The 17,023-nt window shown below is 44.4% G+C and overlaps 1 protein-coding gene across 8 annotated transcripts in view; it reads left to right on the forward strand.

Annotated features, from left to right (window-relative positions):
- Window positions 1-4,782: 4,782 nt before the first annotated feature.
- Eif2ak4 (eukaryotic translation initiation factor 2 alpha kinase 4) overlaps window positions 4,783-17,023 on the forward strand; it is a 91,671-nt gene continuing 79,430 nt past the window's right edge. For 6 of the 8 annotated variants that reach the window (XR_003378446.1, XR_003378445.1, XR_003378444.1 and 3 more), the window contains exons 1-2: window positions 4,784-5,026; window positions 16,264-16,376. Coding sequence is in view for 5 of the 8 variants with exons in the window: in XM_005364240.2 (XP_005364297.1) it covers window positions 4,883-5,026; window positions 16,264-16,376 (257 nt within the window). In the remaining 3 variants the exon portion in view is untranslated. Of the gene's footprint in view, window positions 5,027-16,263; window positions 16,377-17,023 lie in introns of all 8 variants that reach the window. The other 2 variants (XM_026787876.1, XM_026787875.1) reach the window with 2 other exon arrangements.

Here is a 17,023-nt window from a genome sequence, read left to right on the forward strand (position 1 = left end):
CTGTATTTTGCGTTAGGGTTTTTTACTGATAGGGTCTGTGAGTCCTCCCATAAAAGACCACCATTCACGTAAGCAATCAGCAAGAGCATTTATTTACTATGCCAGCATATGCGGGGAGATCACCTGTGTAAAATGGCGATGGCCTTGAAAGGAGCATGTAGGCTCTTTCTAAGCACAGATAAGGGGAGTTAGTGAGATCATCTTAAACATAATTGGTTAAGCAAGCATCAGTTACATTAGTATACTTTTAATTGACTGAGGTTTTATCTTTGGGAATATTTGCTCAAGCCTGGGCAAATCTGGACATGACCCAGAAGTGGAGGCTCTAGGACTTGTCCTTGAGATATCATGGTTCTGACTGCTGGCCTTGTTCATGTTCTCTCCCTTGGCCCTTAATGTAGTTGGTTAATAAATGGCCCTTTGTTAGGAGAGACACCTATCTGTCCCTCTTAAAGAACTGAAACCTAGAGCAGTGGTGGCGCATACCTTTAATCCCAGCACTGGGGACACAGAGGCAGATGGATCTCTGTAAGTTTGAGGCCAGCCTGGTCTACAAGAGCTAATTCTGGGACAGGTTCCAAAGCTACAGAGAAACGTTGTCTCTAAATAAACCAAAACAAACAAACAAAAACAAAAAAACCCCTCCAACCCCCCCAAAAAACCCTGAAACCTAAATTCAGTTGTAAAAATGGGTTTAACCCCTTCATTTACCTTTCTTTCATTCTGTATGTCCTATTTTCTTGCTTCCTCTGTGTCTGACTGATTGGTCCCAGGTATCTCCCTAGTCTCTCTTTTTCATTCTCCCTTCCTCTGAGCCTAAATTCTTCCTCCTACTTCCTCTCCCTGCCTATACCTCCTCCCTCACCATTGACCATTCAGCCTTTATTAGACTAATCAGGTGCCTTAAGCTGGCAAGGTAAAACAGCAACACATCGTTACATAACTGCAAATACAACACATCTTTGCATAGTTAAACAAATATTCCTCAACAGAGAGGTTATTAGAGCAAGATAGGGAAAGTTTTTCTATGGGCATCAGATGCTATCTGATGACATTCTTAGCTTTTGGGTTGGTTGTCTGCTAAATTAAGAGATACAAAATTTTTTTAATCTATTAGTCACAAGTGCTAGTTCTAACTCAAAGGTGGGTAAGGAACCACTTTTCAGGGAGCTAAAGCTATCCCCAGATTAGATGCTTAGCCTCTGGATTTGTAACATCCAGACCTCCACAAGTCTGCAGTTTGAAGCAGTCAATCAGTCTCTGCAGACATAGCTTCTTTCCAGGAATTCTGTTCACAACAGCCACACTCATTGACAAGAATAACAAATGGAATTGAGGAAAGCTCTGGAGGAGAGAGGGTAAACGGGAGCCCTCTGCAGTACCAGCCTCAATCTCCATAAATCTTCAAAGAAGCAGAACAAATAAGGATGCTTCTTTTCAAAACAGTAAATAAGGCACTGGTGTACATCTGTCACTGTGTTTCAAGTTTGAAGACCACCAATACAAGTTCCTGTCAAGATCAAGGAACTGGAACTCTAGGACCTAACGGTGATACAGTGTTTCCACTTTGGAATACGCTTGAGAATTTCTAGTTTCTTACTTTGAAATTTTGACATTAAACTAATTTCAAGCTTGCATAAAGGTTGCAAGAATCATTCAAAGAACTCACATGATCCTTCCCTTAAATTCTCCAGTGGTCAACACTGAACAATACACTTATCATTCTCTCCCTATTTATATTTTTTAATTACTTTGGAACAAATTACCGGGTTAACTTTCTATTATCCATTAATGTTACAGTGAAATTTTTTTTGATAAGCAGGACATAGCTACATGTTTACATCATCACAGACATCACATTGTTCTGTGAGTCCCCTCTGAATGAAAACATCACCCTCAGACTCAGGAGCCCCAAGAAATAAACTAAAGGTCACTGATTTTCGTGCCCCTCCCCAGTGATAGAAAAAAAAAGAGTAAACAACTTCTGGGGAGGAGACTGACCTGTGGGACTCCAGAGAGAAGAGATTTTAGTACTGTGGAGTGTGAAACTGCCTACAAGGTGAGCAGGCCACTCATGTAGTAACTTCTAGAGTCTTCGCTCTTGCTTGGGAGGGCTTTTGAGTCATCCCTGGTCCTTGTAAGTAACCTCTCACCCATATTCCCATTAGTAGCACCAATAAAAACTCCTTGGTTCACCAAGTTAGACATTGGTGCATTCATTACTTTGGGGTGAAGTGTGTGTGTGTGTGTGTGTGTGTGTGTGTGTGTGTGTGTGTTGTGTATTGTGTCACCCCAGGAAAAGACTGTCACACAACACCAAAGTACAATTATTAAAGTCAGGAAACTAACACTGATATAATACTTCCGTCTTATCCACACCCTTACAATTTTTGTTGATTGTTTTGATTACGTCCTTCACACATCTGACATCCAGTATAGATTCCAATCTTAGACAAATGGCAAGTTTTAAATATAAACTGGGTGTTGAATTCTTTTTTCAATTGTTGTTTGGATCTGGAGAGACAGCTCCTTGGTTCTTAGCGCTTACTCTTCTTTCAGGGGACCCAGGTTCAGTTCCCAGCACACACATGCCAGCTCCTCCTGTGTCTCCAGTTCCACGGGATCTGACCCTTAGGAGCACTAAGATTCACAAGTCAAAAACTTGAAAAAATTTAAATCTTTAAAAAAATGTTATATCATTCTAAGCCTGGTGCTCAGTGGCTAAGCTATAGGCTTAGCATCCTTAGGGTCCTGGATATAATTTCTAGCAAATTCATTCACCTCAAAAGAAATTGTTACATTTTTAGAATTCAATTTTTAAAATTTTGAAATTACACTTATTTATTTATTAGGATGGGGCACATGTGGAGGTCTGAGGACATGTGGGAGTCAATTCTCTCCTTCCACCATATGGGTCTGGGAGTTGGAATTTCAAGCTTGGCAGGAAGTGCTTTTCCCTATTAAGCCATCTTGCCAACCAGAAAATGTTACATTTAAGGGTAAAAGGATCACCTTATATTTTGGCTTCAAAGGGTCTTTACTGTTATACATATATGTGTTGTTAGAGGGAAAAAATATGATATCTGATATATAAAACATTTCTAGAAGAAGCAAAAAGTAAACAATATAGGTGAGACATTTGAAGTTGATGGACTTGGGTGTCAAATACACAGGGTTATTATAATATATTCTCTGCTTTTGTGTTGGAAATTTTTCATAATGAGTTTTTCTTTTCTAATGGGAAAAGACCTGTTGGAAAATGGAAGAATTTTAGAGACTGACGTGGCGTGACCATACTTGTGACATAGGCACTTTACTTTGGCTGCAATAGGAAGAGCTGCTCACCATGGGACAAGGATGAAGACCGGCTGAGCGGAGAGCCCTGGAGAGGTGGGAGAGATGGGGTGCACCCAGCCTAGGGGAAACTGAGGAAATGATGACGACTTGGATGTGAGAGCTGGAATCCAGATCTTCACTGCTCTTAAGTGCTGCCATGGACCCAGCCAGTGGTCACTGGACATGAAACAAGTCTCCAAAGCAGGGAGAAGATTGTTTTTTTTGTTGGGTTTTTGTTTTGTTTTTCGAGACAGGGTTTACTCTGTAACTTTGGAGGCTGTCCTGGAAATAGTTCTTGTAGACCAGGCTGGCCTCGAACTCACAGAGATCCACCTGACTCTGCCTCCCATGTGCTGGGATTAAAGCCACTGCCAGATGGTTCTTAAGAGGCCTTTGCGTTATGTGGTCTGAACAGAAGGGATAAATAACAGTGAGATGCCTAAGAAGTAATCATTACTAAATGGACAACATAGTTGCAAACAAGATGGACAAAGACATGTCACCTAAACCTAACTTGAGGTGCTATGATGCTTTTTTTTTCTGAATCAAGCTGCAGCATATAGACAACAAAGCAATTGCAATGTCTGAATAGATTATATGCTTGAAAAAAAATATGGTCAGATAGTAATGGTGGCATGGTCTCATGATCCTAGCATTGGGGAGGATGAAGCAGGAAGACCACAAAAGTAATACCCGACTCAAAATACACGTTTCCAGATAAGGCCACATATACACACCTGCATGTAAGGTAAGATGCAACACAAAGAAAGTTCAAACTTAAATGAACTGTCCAGGTTACATTAATTTTACACTAACTGGTTGGATGATTCTTTTCGTGGGAGTGTAGCTCATTAAAATGCACAATTTGTCAGTTGATAAGGCAAACAGAATTTCAGAGGGGCCAGAGCGCATGCATGGGATATTAAATTAATGGTTCAAGAGATGACTGAAGGGTACTAATGTGGAAAAAGGATTTATGATTTTTACTCCCAGTAGTCTCATTCTGGGAAGTCGGGTAAGGTACGTGACTTAAGAACTAATCTGTCAAAAAAAAAAAAAAAAAAAAAACTAATCTGTCATTTAAAAACTTCCCCTCACAAGCGCCTATTTATACTGCTACAGGTTTGTTTTGTGAAAACTAGTGTCTTCGTCACGCCAACCTGAGTGATTGGTTCTCCCACGTGTTCCTGCAATTCCCGATTCAATTCCATCCCTGAGGATTAGGGTAAAGCGTTCCCGACCCCTGTTCTTCTAGAAGTCTTCTGGCCTTGGGAATTTGGGGCGAAGTCCCGCCCATTGCCTTCTCCGCTTCTCCTGCTCTAGGCTCCGCCCCAGCCCTCCCCACCCGCGCAGAGCCACGCCCCTGGGCCGGCCTTCAGCCGAGGCTCCGCCCCAGACTGGTCTCCCGTTGGGGGGGTCCTGCCTTCAAAGCGCCGCCCCGGCGCAGAGCCACGCCCCTAGCTCGGCCACGGTGCCGGCTGAGCCCGGTAGCACTGCCGTGCACCACCGCTACCTCGGCTAGGCCGCTGCGCCTGCCCCGGCCGCCATGGCTGGGGGCCGCGGGGCCTCTGGACGCGGCCGGGCTGAGCCGCAGGAGAGCTATTCGCAGCGACAGGACCTTGAGCTGCAGGCCCTGGAGGCCATTTACGGCTCGGACTTCCAGGATCTGCGTCCGGATGCACACCAACCGGTAGGAACGTGGCTAGTCTGGCCTGCTCCTGACTTGCCCCGGCCCGGCGTTCTCCAGTCTAGGGACCCAGCCAGACGCCACTAGATTAGGGCGACCACTTAGATCCTGCAGGCTTTTCATCTGTCCAGTTCCACCACCCTCAATTTCTGCCCCTGCATCGCCACTTGTCTCCAGAGGCAGCGCCTGGGTTAAATTCTCTTTCCTCCAAGTCAGCTCCTCTCTCTGCCCTGCCTCTTATTCCCGCTGACGTCCCCTAACAACCCTGATTTCTTCCCCACCCCTCTCTCTGGCCCAGGCCCTCAAGGTCGGTTTACCGCCACACCTTCATAGTCACTCAGGGCTACTTTGTGCTGGGGATGCTTAGGGGGCATGGGTCCAGGCCTTGTGCAAACAGACTCCCGGGTCACACTATGTAAATCCGGTGTGGAAGAACTTTCTGTACCTTTCCTCTGAAGCGTTTGAGGAAGAAGGCATTTATTGTCTCTGTAGTGCAGTGCTTACCGAGTCCGTTTTATTTAGAATATTACTTTCCTTTTCGTGTGGAACTTAAGCTGGGGGACAGTGACAGTTTCTCCCTATCCTCGAATAGTTTATCTGCCGAAAATGTTCCTGCATATTGCCATTTTGGAATTACCCTCCGTCTGCCTGAATTCTATAACTCACAGTATCTCCCTTACCTCTCTACTTAGCTCTCCTTTATGAAATAGTCTTTCCTGGAGTTGTCATGGCCAAGATTCTTCCATTAATCAATACGCTTTTTCGTTAAATAACCAACGATTTAGACGCTGGAAACAGAGCCTCAGACAAAATACGCACAAAACCCTTGCTGCCTGCGGGGAGCTTACTTTTCTAGGTCTTTTAAGAGTTATTTGTAACTTCACATACAGTTTATACACGATCTTGGTAAACAGTGAAGATAACTTATAGGTCATCTGGCTACTTTTCCGTTTCCAGAGAACCAGGAAGTGGGACCTAAGCCGCCAGAATAGTGTTACAGAATGTGCAGGCCACTCAGGTTGGGCCGGCTGATTTTGCTTTAGCTTTTTCTGCTCCCAAGGTGCAGGAAAATGGAATGGAAACCAGCGGCTGCTGTTTGGTAATGATACTGATAATCCTAAGAATTTACAGCTGGTGGCCTTTATAGCCAAGAAGACTACACACAGAAGCCAAATGAAAAGGCAGCTGGAGGTAGTCAGTAATGCTCTCTGACCTGGATCATGAGGAATATAGCCAACACTTTCTTTCATAAGCCTCTCAGGCAAGTAATTGATGCTCAGGCTGGTGAATCAGAAGCCACTCTTGAACAAGCCCTCTTTACCACCTGCTACTTGACCGTCTTCAGGGAAAGGTTATTCAGGTTCACAATTCTGAATCTAGAACCCTTGAGGCCTAGTGGAACATTCCTGGGTGCCTGCTCCACCTCCCAACAGGCCTTGGGGGTGGGGGAGGGGCGGGGGCGTGTCCAAAATTTAAACCCGATGAAATAAATGAGTATGCAAAGTTCAGCCTGTACAGAAGAAAGACAGTTAATTGCCTCTTCTCATTCCAAGCAAAATTTACTGCCAATAAATTCATATCAGGTGTTTTTTGTTTTTTAACTTTTGTGGGATATGTCATGGATTAAATTTCAAGTTTGAAGTTTATTGTTCATATAGATAGCAACTACTTTAGAGTGTGTATCAAAAAGTAATTTACATATTGAAAAATTTAGATACCAGTCATTTAAGATATATTTTATAATTCAAGGATATCTAAAAAGTATTACTTGCTTATCTTGTTTAGCTTTCTGTGTCAGCAAAGGGTCCGCTCAATCATTACTTGGCTTGGTAGGCATGGCGATCCCTCCTTGCCTCTGTCTGGGTCCTCTGGGAATGAGTGTGCTGTCTCTTTGGCCTTCATCAACATTGAAGGGGTCACACTTTTCAACTTACCCATAAGTGACTGAAACTTGTGCTGTTGTAATTTTTATTTCTTTGGTTAGAAATCATGTCAGCTACCTTGGTTTGTAAGTCACTATTTTTCCTTTTCTCTGAACTGTTCATATTTGTTAATTTATTTTTCTATGTAATGTCTATTTTCTTAATCAGTGATTAAAGGGTAGACATATTTTAGGGAAATTAATGTTTGTGGTAACATGCTACAAAAATTTCCTCTTAATTAAGCATAGACTTGTTTATATAATTTATGTAATTAAAATTTTAACAGAATCAAAATGAACTCCTTACCTTATGAGCCACCTGGATATTTTATCCTCCCCCCCCTCAAGAAAGTGCTTCCCCCTCTGAGGTAGGGTGATTGCCCACCATGCCCTAAGTTTGGTCCTCATTCCCAAGAAACAGAGAAAAAAAGAAGGAAAACATTCCCTTGCTTCAGGGTTAGATGAATTATCCAACGTTTTTGATTATTTCATGACTTCATTTAAAAAAAAAAAAAACCTTCCATCAGATAAATATAGAAACAGCTTACAGCTTTTTTAAAGAAGCTCCATCTTCACGGGGTCTAGATCACATTGTTCATGTGCCATCCAGTCTCACAATCTGAGAAATGGTTGAATTTTCCAGATTTTTCTGCTGTCAACAGAAGTGTTGCCTTCCAGCCCCCAGTCTGCTGGTTTCACAGAACACCTGCTTGCAGGTTGCTACCCTCCCATTCCCGAGCTAGATACAAAGCTTTCCACAGTTGCCACTGGCCGTTCTCAAATGTCGCTACATCTGTTCCTTGCCACTGTCTCTTTAATTCTTTGTTAACACCGTTACAACATTGCTTTAAACTATTGTAGATTTAGTGTTTAATGCTGTTGCCATTCACTGTACGGAATTTTCCTGACTAGTTTTTCAATCTAAACGTTCAAATGGAGTTGCCTTCACTTTCTGCTGCTATAACGTACTACTACTTATTGTAAACTCTATTTAACAGAACAAAACCCAAATAGTCCTGGGATCTGTGAAGTCAAAACTCAGGGCCTTGCAGCATCACAAATGGCAGAAGGCATGGCAAGGCAAAGGAGGGCAAACATGTATGCTGTGCCTGTCATTGTCATCTTATAAAGCTACTGATCCCATCATGGCGGTGCCACCTCAACTATCATCAGACTATAAGAATAGATTAATTTTTCGCATACGTGAACTTTTGAAGGGCACATGGGACCATAGCACCATGTCCAATCCTGTTCGAATTTCTACTGGAACAGTACATATGTTCACGGAGAATCTGAATGTTGTAATGTTAGTTCAAAATGGAACTGAAGATCATATGAAATATTAAAGAATCTAATGTTTGCTTTTGTAATTTTCACTAGCTTGACTACAGGCAAATATTTGAGAAAAGAGGATGAATTTGGTGACTATACCGAATATTCATTGGTAGAGATGGAGGAATGAGGGAAATAAATATTTAAGGCATTTTATATAAATCTAGAGGAATGTCATCTAATTCCATTACCTGAGCACTTGCAGTTGGTATCTTTCTGGCTGCTACTGTCTTCATTTTTTTCCCGATGTGACGTATGAGTGTGTGCACATGCACACATGTATTTGCAGTACTTATACTGTACCCCAATACATATTGAGGCCAGAGGAGGATACCAGATGTCTTTCTCTATTGCTTTCTACTTTTTTTTTATTTTCCTTTTTAAAAAAAAAAAATTCTCTCATTGTACCTAAGCTCACCATCCTAGGCTGGCTCCCAGGATCCACCTACCTCTGCCCTCCAATGCTAGGGTTGTAGGCACATACAGACATGTAGATCTGGTTAGGTTTTATGTGGGAATTTAAACTCAGGTCCTCTTGCTAATACAGAAAGTGTTTTTACCCAGCGAGCCGTCTTCCCAGTCCACTGTCTCCATTTGGGGTTCTGCACAGACTTAACAAGCAGATTACCCAGTGTTATAATGTCCTCTTTGTAAAGTGTTGCTACCTTTTAATCCACTGCTGTCATCAGCCACTGCAACTCCAGCCGGGCAACCGAACTTATCTAACTCTCATCCCTCTAAGGAACTCAAGATTCAAATGTTGGTGGTAGAATTCTGCTCCTCGGAGAGGCTGAATAACAAGTAGCTCACTGCCTCTCCTCGCCCCTTCTTAAAAACCCTTCTGCACCTGGCTCCTCCCTACCACTTCCTGTCAGCTAAATGCTGACTCAGCCTCCTGACCGCAGGTGAATTTTACTTGGTCAAACACATTTTTGCATCATTAGACAAATATTCAAGAGCATAAACAGAGTAACACACCTTAAAATAATATTCTACAACAGTGTTCTGTGTTCCTAAGAGTTCAGATGTTGGCTGCTTTGTTTCTTGAAGAGCTAGGAGTTGGCTGGCTGTTTGTCTGTGAGTTCCACACAAGCATGGCCTCTCCTGAGAAAGGACTGAATTTCTATTTCTTGCTTGAGTCTACTTAGATGTTTTGCTAAAAGAACAGTATCCAACTATAGTCACTTTAAGAAATATGTTTAGCTCATATTCTGTTATGATGACTTATGACCTCTCTCAACTACTTTCTCCTTGGTTCTGTACACCAGAATGGTCTCAAACTTGTGATCCTCCTGCTGCCGCCCCAAGTGCTGGAATTAGAGGTGTGCACCACCACATCTGACCTCAGGTCTTCTTGTTGTACCACCTTTATATCACTAATATTTTTTAGTCCTCAAAATATTTTTGTGCATTTTTAAAAAATTCCTCATTTTATTATTTTATGTATATAAGTGTTTTCCCAAATGTGTGTCTGTGTACCACATGTGTGCTTAATAGCCAAGGAGGTCAGAAGGGGGTGTCATATCCCATCAAACTGGAGCTACAGACCAGCCGTGTGGGTGCTGGGAATCTAACCCAGTCCCTTTGCAAACTTAACAGTCCATAGAGTTGTTAAATACGTTTCTTAAATTTATTTTACAACCCGACAGCTGTTTCTCCTCCTTCCTCTTCTTCCAGTTCATCCACCACCACCTTCCCTCTGCACCACCCCACATTCGCTCCTCCTCCATTTCTGTTCAGAGGAGGGCCTCTCCCGCGGATATCAACAGAGCATGGTACATCAAGTTGAAGGCTGGAAGAGACAACCCAGAATGAGAAAAGGGGTCCCAAAGCCAGCAAAAGAGTCAGACTCTGTTAGGAGCTCCACAAGAGGATCAAGCTACACAACTGTCTCATATATACAGAGGGCCTAGGTCAGCCCCGTGCAGTCTCCCTGGTTGTGGGTTCAGTCTCTGAGCCCCTATGAGCCCAGGTTAATTGAGTCTGTGGGTTTTCTTGTGGTGTCCTTGACCTCTCTGACTTCCTTCCTCCCTGCTTCGGCATGATTCCCCAGGCTCCACCTAATGTCTGCTGTGGGTCTGCATCTGTGTCCATCAGTTGCTAGGTGAAGCATCTCTGATGATAACTGGGCTAGGCACCAATCTGTGAGTGTAGCAGAATATCATTAGGACTCATTTCATTACGTTTGTTGTTGTTTGGTTGTCTATCCTAGGTCTCTGGGTCATCCAGCCTCTGGGTCCTGGCCCTGCAGGCGGTGCCGGGGGTGAGCTCCCTCTCAGGGCATGGGTCTCCACCTGGACCAGTCATGGGTGGGCCTGGGCCACTCCCACGATTTCTGTGCCACCCACGCCCCAGCATATATTATAGGCAGGACAGATTGTATGTGGAAGGTTCTGTGGCTGAGGTGGTGCCCTAGTCCCTCCCTTGGAAGTCTTGACCGGTTACAAGAGATGGTTAAATACTTTTTAACCAAATTTTATCCAGCTACAGGACCCAATATAAGCTAATTCTTTGTGTTCTGAGCGTATATTGCAAAAAAAAAAAAAAAAGCAAAAAACAACAACAAAAAATGTTTTTCTGTTTGCTTGAGTAAAACCTAGCAAATATTGTGGCCTTATCTCTGAAAGAACTCTTTCTTAGGACTGGCTCCAAAGCTACAGTGTAAACCTTGTCTCGAAAAACAAAAAAAAAAGAAAACCTTTCTTGAGCAGATTTTCGCCTTTGATAGTTTTCTTTCAGTAAGCTTGTGATAGTTAGTATTAAGTTTAGTTGCATATGCCAGAGAACCTTACAAGAAAGTTTTTGCATGTTAAAATCTGGAGGCCAGGAGCTCTTCTGTCTTGCTAAGGATGCTCTGCCCTTCATGTGCCCTTGTGGTCTAACAGAGGTCTCTAAACTCCAGCTTTTGTAGCCTTATCCCAACCTGGAGAAAGTACATATGAAGTTGGGCCCGGGGACACAAATTTGTAATCCGAACCCTCAGAGGGCCGAGACAGGATTGTGAGTTCAGGGCCCACCTGGGCTATCTAGCAAAACTTCAAATCAGAAGTTTTATCCTTTTATTTAGGATCATTTTCTCTAAATTGCACATGATCATTCTCCTTTTTGTGTGGTTTTGGGTACAGAAACCAGGGCCTCTCCCACCGAGACAGAGGCCACGCAACAGCTCCATCCATCCAAGGAGTACTGCAGTGGCTACTCACCTCCCAGTCAGCCTGATGCTTAAGTGGCCTGGTTTTGTTCTTTGGGTCGTCCTCTCTTGGAGCTCACACCCTGACAAGTTACTAGACTTAAATTAATCCTGGTTATTCCTGAGTGGCTGTGGTCTGTTCCTGCATGTGAGCCACCATCACTGGGCTCCTGGACCTCTGGAAGTGGAGACCTTTCTGCCTCAGGTGTCTCCTCTCTTCAGATCATGTTCTATCCTCGTCCTCACATGCTGGTTTTAGTATTAGCTGGGCTGACCATTTCATCCCTACTGGTTCTCTGGTGTGCTGCACTGAGGGTGTAACTAGACTGTGAAGCCTGCCTGAGGGTCTGTGACTGCTCCAATCAAGGAGTATTTGCTGGATATGTCTTATTCAGCCTGGGGTTCTGCATACCGTTACCCTTCTGTGTTCCCAGTGGTCCCGGGAGCTGGCTTCAGATGCCTCTTTTCCTGTAGTTTGTAGCAGTCTTTCATGGGCTCTTTTGTATTTCATTTACATGAGTCCTATGCAGAACAGCTTAGTGCTGTGATTCTCCAGTGAGCTGCTGTCTCCTGAAGCTTGCTTCCGGCTTCAGTGCCTGAGAGCATTTAGCCTTCGCCAGGGAGGTTAGTTGCTTGCATTCAGATGGACTCGTTTTCTAGGTAATGGGGGGGGGGGGGCGGGGCATCTAGAGCCAGGCTCAGTCTGGGAGGCCATGATGTCCTTGGGGTTTCTGATAAAGTTCTGAATGTGTGGCGCTCTTCCACTTCCTGCTCTGCCTGCGCCCTGGGCCTGCTACCAGGGTAGTGGTCTGAGGACTCCAGAGAAGACCTAGTTCAGTGTGAGTTTTCACCAGCAGATAAGACAAGTCAGTCCTTGGCTCGGCTTTCACAGGCGAAGTACCCTGGTTGGGGAACTCTGGCCACACAGGCAGGTGCACGCCAGGGATATTGGTGAAGCACCTTCAGCCACGCAAGCCAAAAAATCCTAGACAAATTCAGGTGAAAACTCTTTGAAAATGTTGTAACAGCTGGAAAGTCCATTTTCTGAGCTGCAGAAAAATGTGTTCTTAGAATTAGTCTTAGTGCAGCATCTACAATGTTAACTATAGATGAATTTTCATGGATAATCCAGTACGTGGATACATAAGCTTCTTTTTCCTCCTCAGTGAGATGACCACGGGAATCCTGTCTGTGTCAGTCAATATCCATTCAACACTCAGAGAGAGAACTGATGGGAAGGAAGGTTAAACCGTTTTCAGAAATAGCTTATCTCGTGTGCAGCCTTCCTGCCTCAGTGTCCCCGATGATGGGATTAATGGTTCAAGCCACGTTTCTTGGCTCTGCCTTGGGCATTAAAATACCATATTCTGGGATGGGAGGGCCAAAATTTGGAATCTACAAGATTGGTGATCCCAATACTTAAGAGACAGAGATAGGATCCCTGGGGAAAGCTGAGCATCCTGTCCAGATGGAAGTGGCAGTCTTTGGGTTCAGGAGATCCAGCCTCAATGAATAAAGTGAGAGCGATCAAGGAAGATTCCCTGGCGTCGACTTCAGGCTCTGTGTGCGTGTGCATACAGTGAGTGTGCTCTTCTACATACACGCGCCCCTGCACACACTTGCAGAAACATCTGTATTCTGTATTGTTCTAAAGTAACCTATGTTCGGGGAAAATAATTTCTTAACAGAATGTCAACAGGTGATGGTAATGTCTTTCCAACTCTTACGTCCAGTGAGACAGTAGTGACTTGGTGTCAAAAGTCAAAAGCACAGGTAAAATTTTGACTAACTTTCTCTCTGTGTGTAGATCTCTAAAATTGAGCTAAATAACCTAATTTTGCCAGACTGTTGTCAGAAAATAAAATATTGACAAAGTCTGGTTGGTTAAGACCTAGAATAAGCTCTAGCAGGTGGTTGTAGAAAGAGTAACCTTGGCTAAAAAATGGGCTGTAAATTGGTAACTGTAGAAACTTCATGGCAAGTACAAGGGTCTATTATATCATTATCTTTTCGTTCATTTGGTTTTTGCTGATTGTTAAAGTTTTCATTTAAAATCATTTTTTTTAAAAAAAAAAATGAGGCTATTTGGGGCTCAGAGTACTTTCTGCTCTTCCAGAGGACCCGAGTTTCCCAGCTCATGACTGCTTGCAACTCCAAGGGAATCCAGGACCCTTCTTTGGCTTCTTTGGGTACCTGTGGCATATGTTCACAGAAACACGCACATAGCACACACTAATTTAAAAAAAAATAACAATAATTTTGAAATAGGCTATTTAAGGAGAATGATCAAGGTATCAGATTTTCATGTCGTTTCTAGCAACAAAATATCTCCTATGTGGAATTCTCTTGGCACATACAGCCACAATGTTGGCCTGCTGTGACTGAAGAGGGAGCAGGAGGCCCTGCATATAGTGGCTCCTCCCCCCCTCTGGCTCCTCCCCCACTTTTTGTATCCTGACTGCTGACCATCCTGGCTGCCTTGCTGTGTCTAGGATCCTCACTGTGCCAGCCTGCTCTTCTACACTGTCCCATCAACATTCTCACGTGCTTTAGCATTCCTTTCCTCTCTTTAAATCAGAACAAAATCCCTCCTCATTTTCATACCCTCTCCATCTCTCCCAGCCACTCCCACCCACCCACCTCTGGCCCTGTTCCATGTCCGCCATAACACTCAAACCTTGAAGGAGCCATCTGGATTTGCAGCACCCTCTCGCTCACCTCAGCACCCGCTCTGTGTGAGGGACCTGTAGTGCTGATCTCGTCAAGGTCACAGGCTGTGAGGTCCTCCACCACCTCAGGGAACAACTGGGATAAGACCCTTTCCTTTGTCTCTTCCCTAGCCAGAGCTCTATTAGCTTGATCTCACATTCTCTCCCTCCTACCCTGGCTGAACTGTTAGAATCATTTCTTGTTGGTCTGAAATTCACAGTCGTGGGGATATAACCCTGGCCCTTATACATTGCTGGTCAAACTGTTAGTTTTTTATTTCTGCTTTTTATTTCTTACCCATTCATTCCTTACTCAGCAACCAAAGGGGTCTTTTAAAGTATATGTTCTATCTTACCATTGATTGCCGTCTTTAAATCCTGCCAGGTTTGTTACCTGGCTGACAAAGCCCTGTGTGACCCATCCATATCCTATCATGCCTGCTTTGTGCCCAGGCATACTGGCCTCCTTTTGGCCTCTGGGGACACTCATCTCTGCCAGTCTCAGCTTACTTACCTAAGCATTGCCAGTGACATCTGAGCGTGTTCCCTTACACTTCAAACACTGTTCAGTAGCTGTTCAGAGTCCAAGAGGATCACAGCAGAGAATCCTGATGCTTCAGAGGCAGGAGCTGGCTTCCTGTAGGTAGTGACAAAAACTTGCCCATCCTGACAGCTGCGAGCTGCTCCTGTATGTTGTGATTGGGCCAGGCTGGGGCTAGAAGGAAGGGTAAGGGTAAAAATGGCAGCATCTAAATCACTGAGGAAGATGAACGGGAAGGCTTGTAGTTGGGTATGAGATATCCATGGCTCTGGGCCAGGGCCAGCTAGTGCCTCAATACCCTTGAGGAGTATATCTAGGGCACTGGAGTCCTTTTGTACATCCTTGCTTCTGATGCAGTGAGTTGTCATAGATCTAAGTGTAAGTAAGGATGGCCGCTCTTAAAACGTCTATGTTGGAAATCACCCCGTATACAAAGCTAAAAAGGAGGTGACCAAGAAAGACTGTAGCTGCATCCTGATGGCTGGGATGGGGGAAAGGAGGCTGAAATGAGTGAACAGGGCAGGGGTCTGGTTACTTGGTGAAAAGCACCTGGCTGAGAAAGCACGTGTAGCTTCAGAAATATCCGGGATTCCCCATGCCAACCAAGCGTTCCCCCTGTGAATGTCTCAGGGTTCAAATTGCAATGCAAATACAAAGTGAGCATCCGTAATCTGAAACCTGAATTCTAAACTACTCTCCAAAGAAAGTCTTAAAAGTCTGGAAATATTTCAATTCCAAACCAAGTGAAGCTCACCCCAGGCATTTTGGGCAGGGGATGATTGGCCTGGATCCCCTGCTCAGAGGCCATCCTCCCCTATCTGTTCAGGTGGCTTCTTCCTCACCACCTGTCCCACCACTCAGCCCTATTGTCTTTACTGCTCTCCCCACGCTTTGACACTGCTCATCTGTCCTAGTGTGTATCTACTGATGGGGCCAGGTCTGCACAAGTTCCCCTCCAGCCTCTGGCCTGCAGGCTGGTACTAGCACGTAGTTCGTACCCAGTGCCATCCAACAGTGAAGCCACTCGGTTTGTTTTTTTTCTTTTTTCATTCAATCCTTTGATACCTCTGAAAGGGGAAATACATTTCTTCTAACATGAGTTTTGTTTTCAAACTGTGCTTTTGGAAATCTGACCCAACACCCGTGTAATGATCATTACTTACATAACTCAGGAGTAGAACTTTTCGGCTAAGGCGATCGCTATCTTCCCTGTTAAGATCAGTTGGTTCAAGCCTGGCAGTGGTGGTGCACACCTTTAATCTTAGAACTCAAGAGGTAAAGACAGGGGGATTTCTGTGAGTTCGAGGCCAGCCTAGTCTACAAAACAAGTACCAGGGTAGCACCACCTGTTCTTCCAGAGGTCCTGAGTTTGTCTACATAGCAGCTCCCAGCCAGCTAGAACTCCAGTGCCGGGGATATTCCAGCCTCCTCAGGCGCCAGGCACAGACATATGCAGGCAAAACACGCATACACATGAAATAATAAAATTTAAAAGTACTGACCAGGGGGAAAGAAGTCACAGAGAGATGTGTTCTTTTTCTCTTTTAGGTAAAAGAGCCTCCTGAAATCAATTTAGTTCTGTACCCTCAGGGCCTAACTGGCGAAGAAGTGTACGTGCAGGTGGACTTGAGGGTGAAATGCCCCCCAACATACCCAGATGTGTGAGTACCTTTACAAGTAGCTTTGACAACATCGAAACATTACAGTTAAGGAGAATTTTCTTTTTCCTTCTGTCTTCCATGTAAAATTTCAGTTCCTGTCATCTGTATCTCAGCACTACATCAGCCCTAGACATTCTCCCAAGAGCTGTCTTACGTCTGCTCCTTACAGATACTAGGATTTACTCATTGGCTACCTTATTGCTTTTGCCATCCTAATGCTTATTTAATTCTTTGTCATTTAGAAAGAAGGAAGATTTAGATGTATAGGATAGAGGTGTGGCAAGCATTTAAAGTGCCCCCGCCATAGCTATTGGAAATGATGTGGCTTGCAGCTGCCTGGCCTTTCACTGCCTGGAATAAAGGAAGGGATGTTGAAGCCTCCGTTTCTCTCAGTGGAGCAGCGTGAGCCTGACCAGCTGGTCCAGGGCTGTCCCTGTGTTCCAGGACTGTCCTATAGACCTTGACTATCCCTGCTCCTCCCCGCTAGTGCCAAGAGTATTCTCCAGTGGTAGAGGCAGCTGTAAACACCCAGGCAGGTGCTATCCCACTGGGCTTCTCCGTAAAGTTCCCCAGATCCCCTGCGTTGGCTGGGATGGTGGCAAGCAGTTCTAACTTACCATGCGTGACACGTGAGGGGTCTTGAGGAG

This window comes from Microtus ochrogaster, assembly GCF_000317375.1.
Source record: "Microtus ochrogaster isolate Prairie Vole_2 chromosome 14 unlocalized genomic scaffold, MicOch1.0 chr14_random_1, whole genome shotgun sequence".
NCBI classification, from domain to species: domain Eukaryota; kingdom Metazoa; phylum Chordata; class Mammalia; order Rodentia; family Cricetidae; genus Microtus; species Microtus ochrogaster.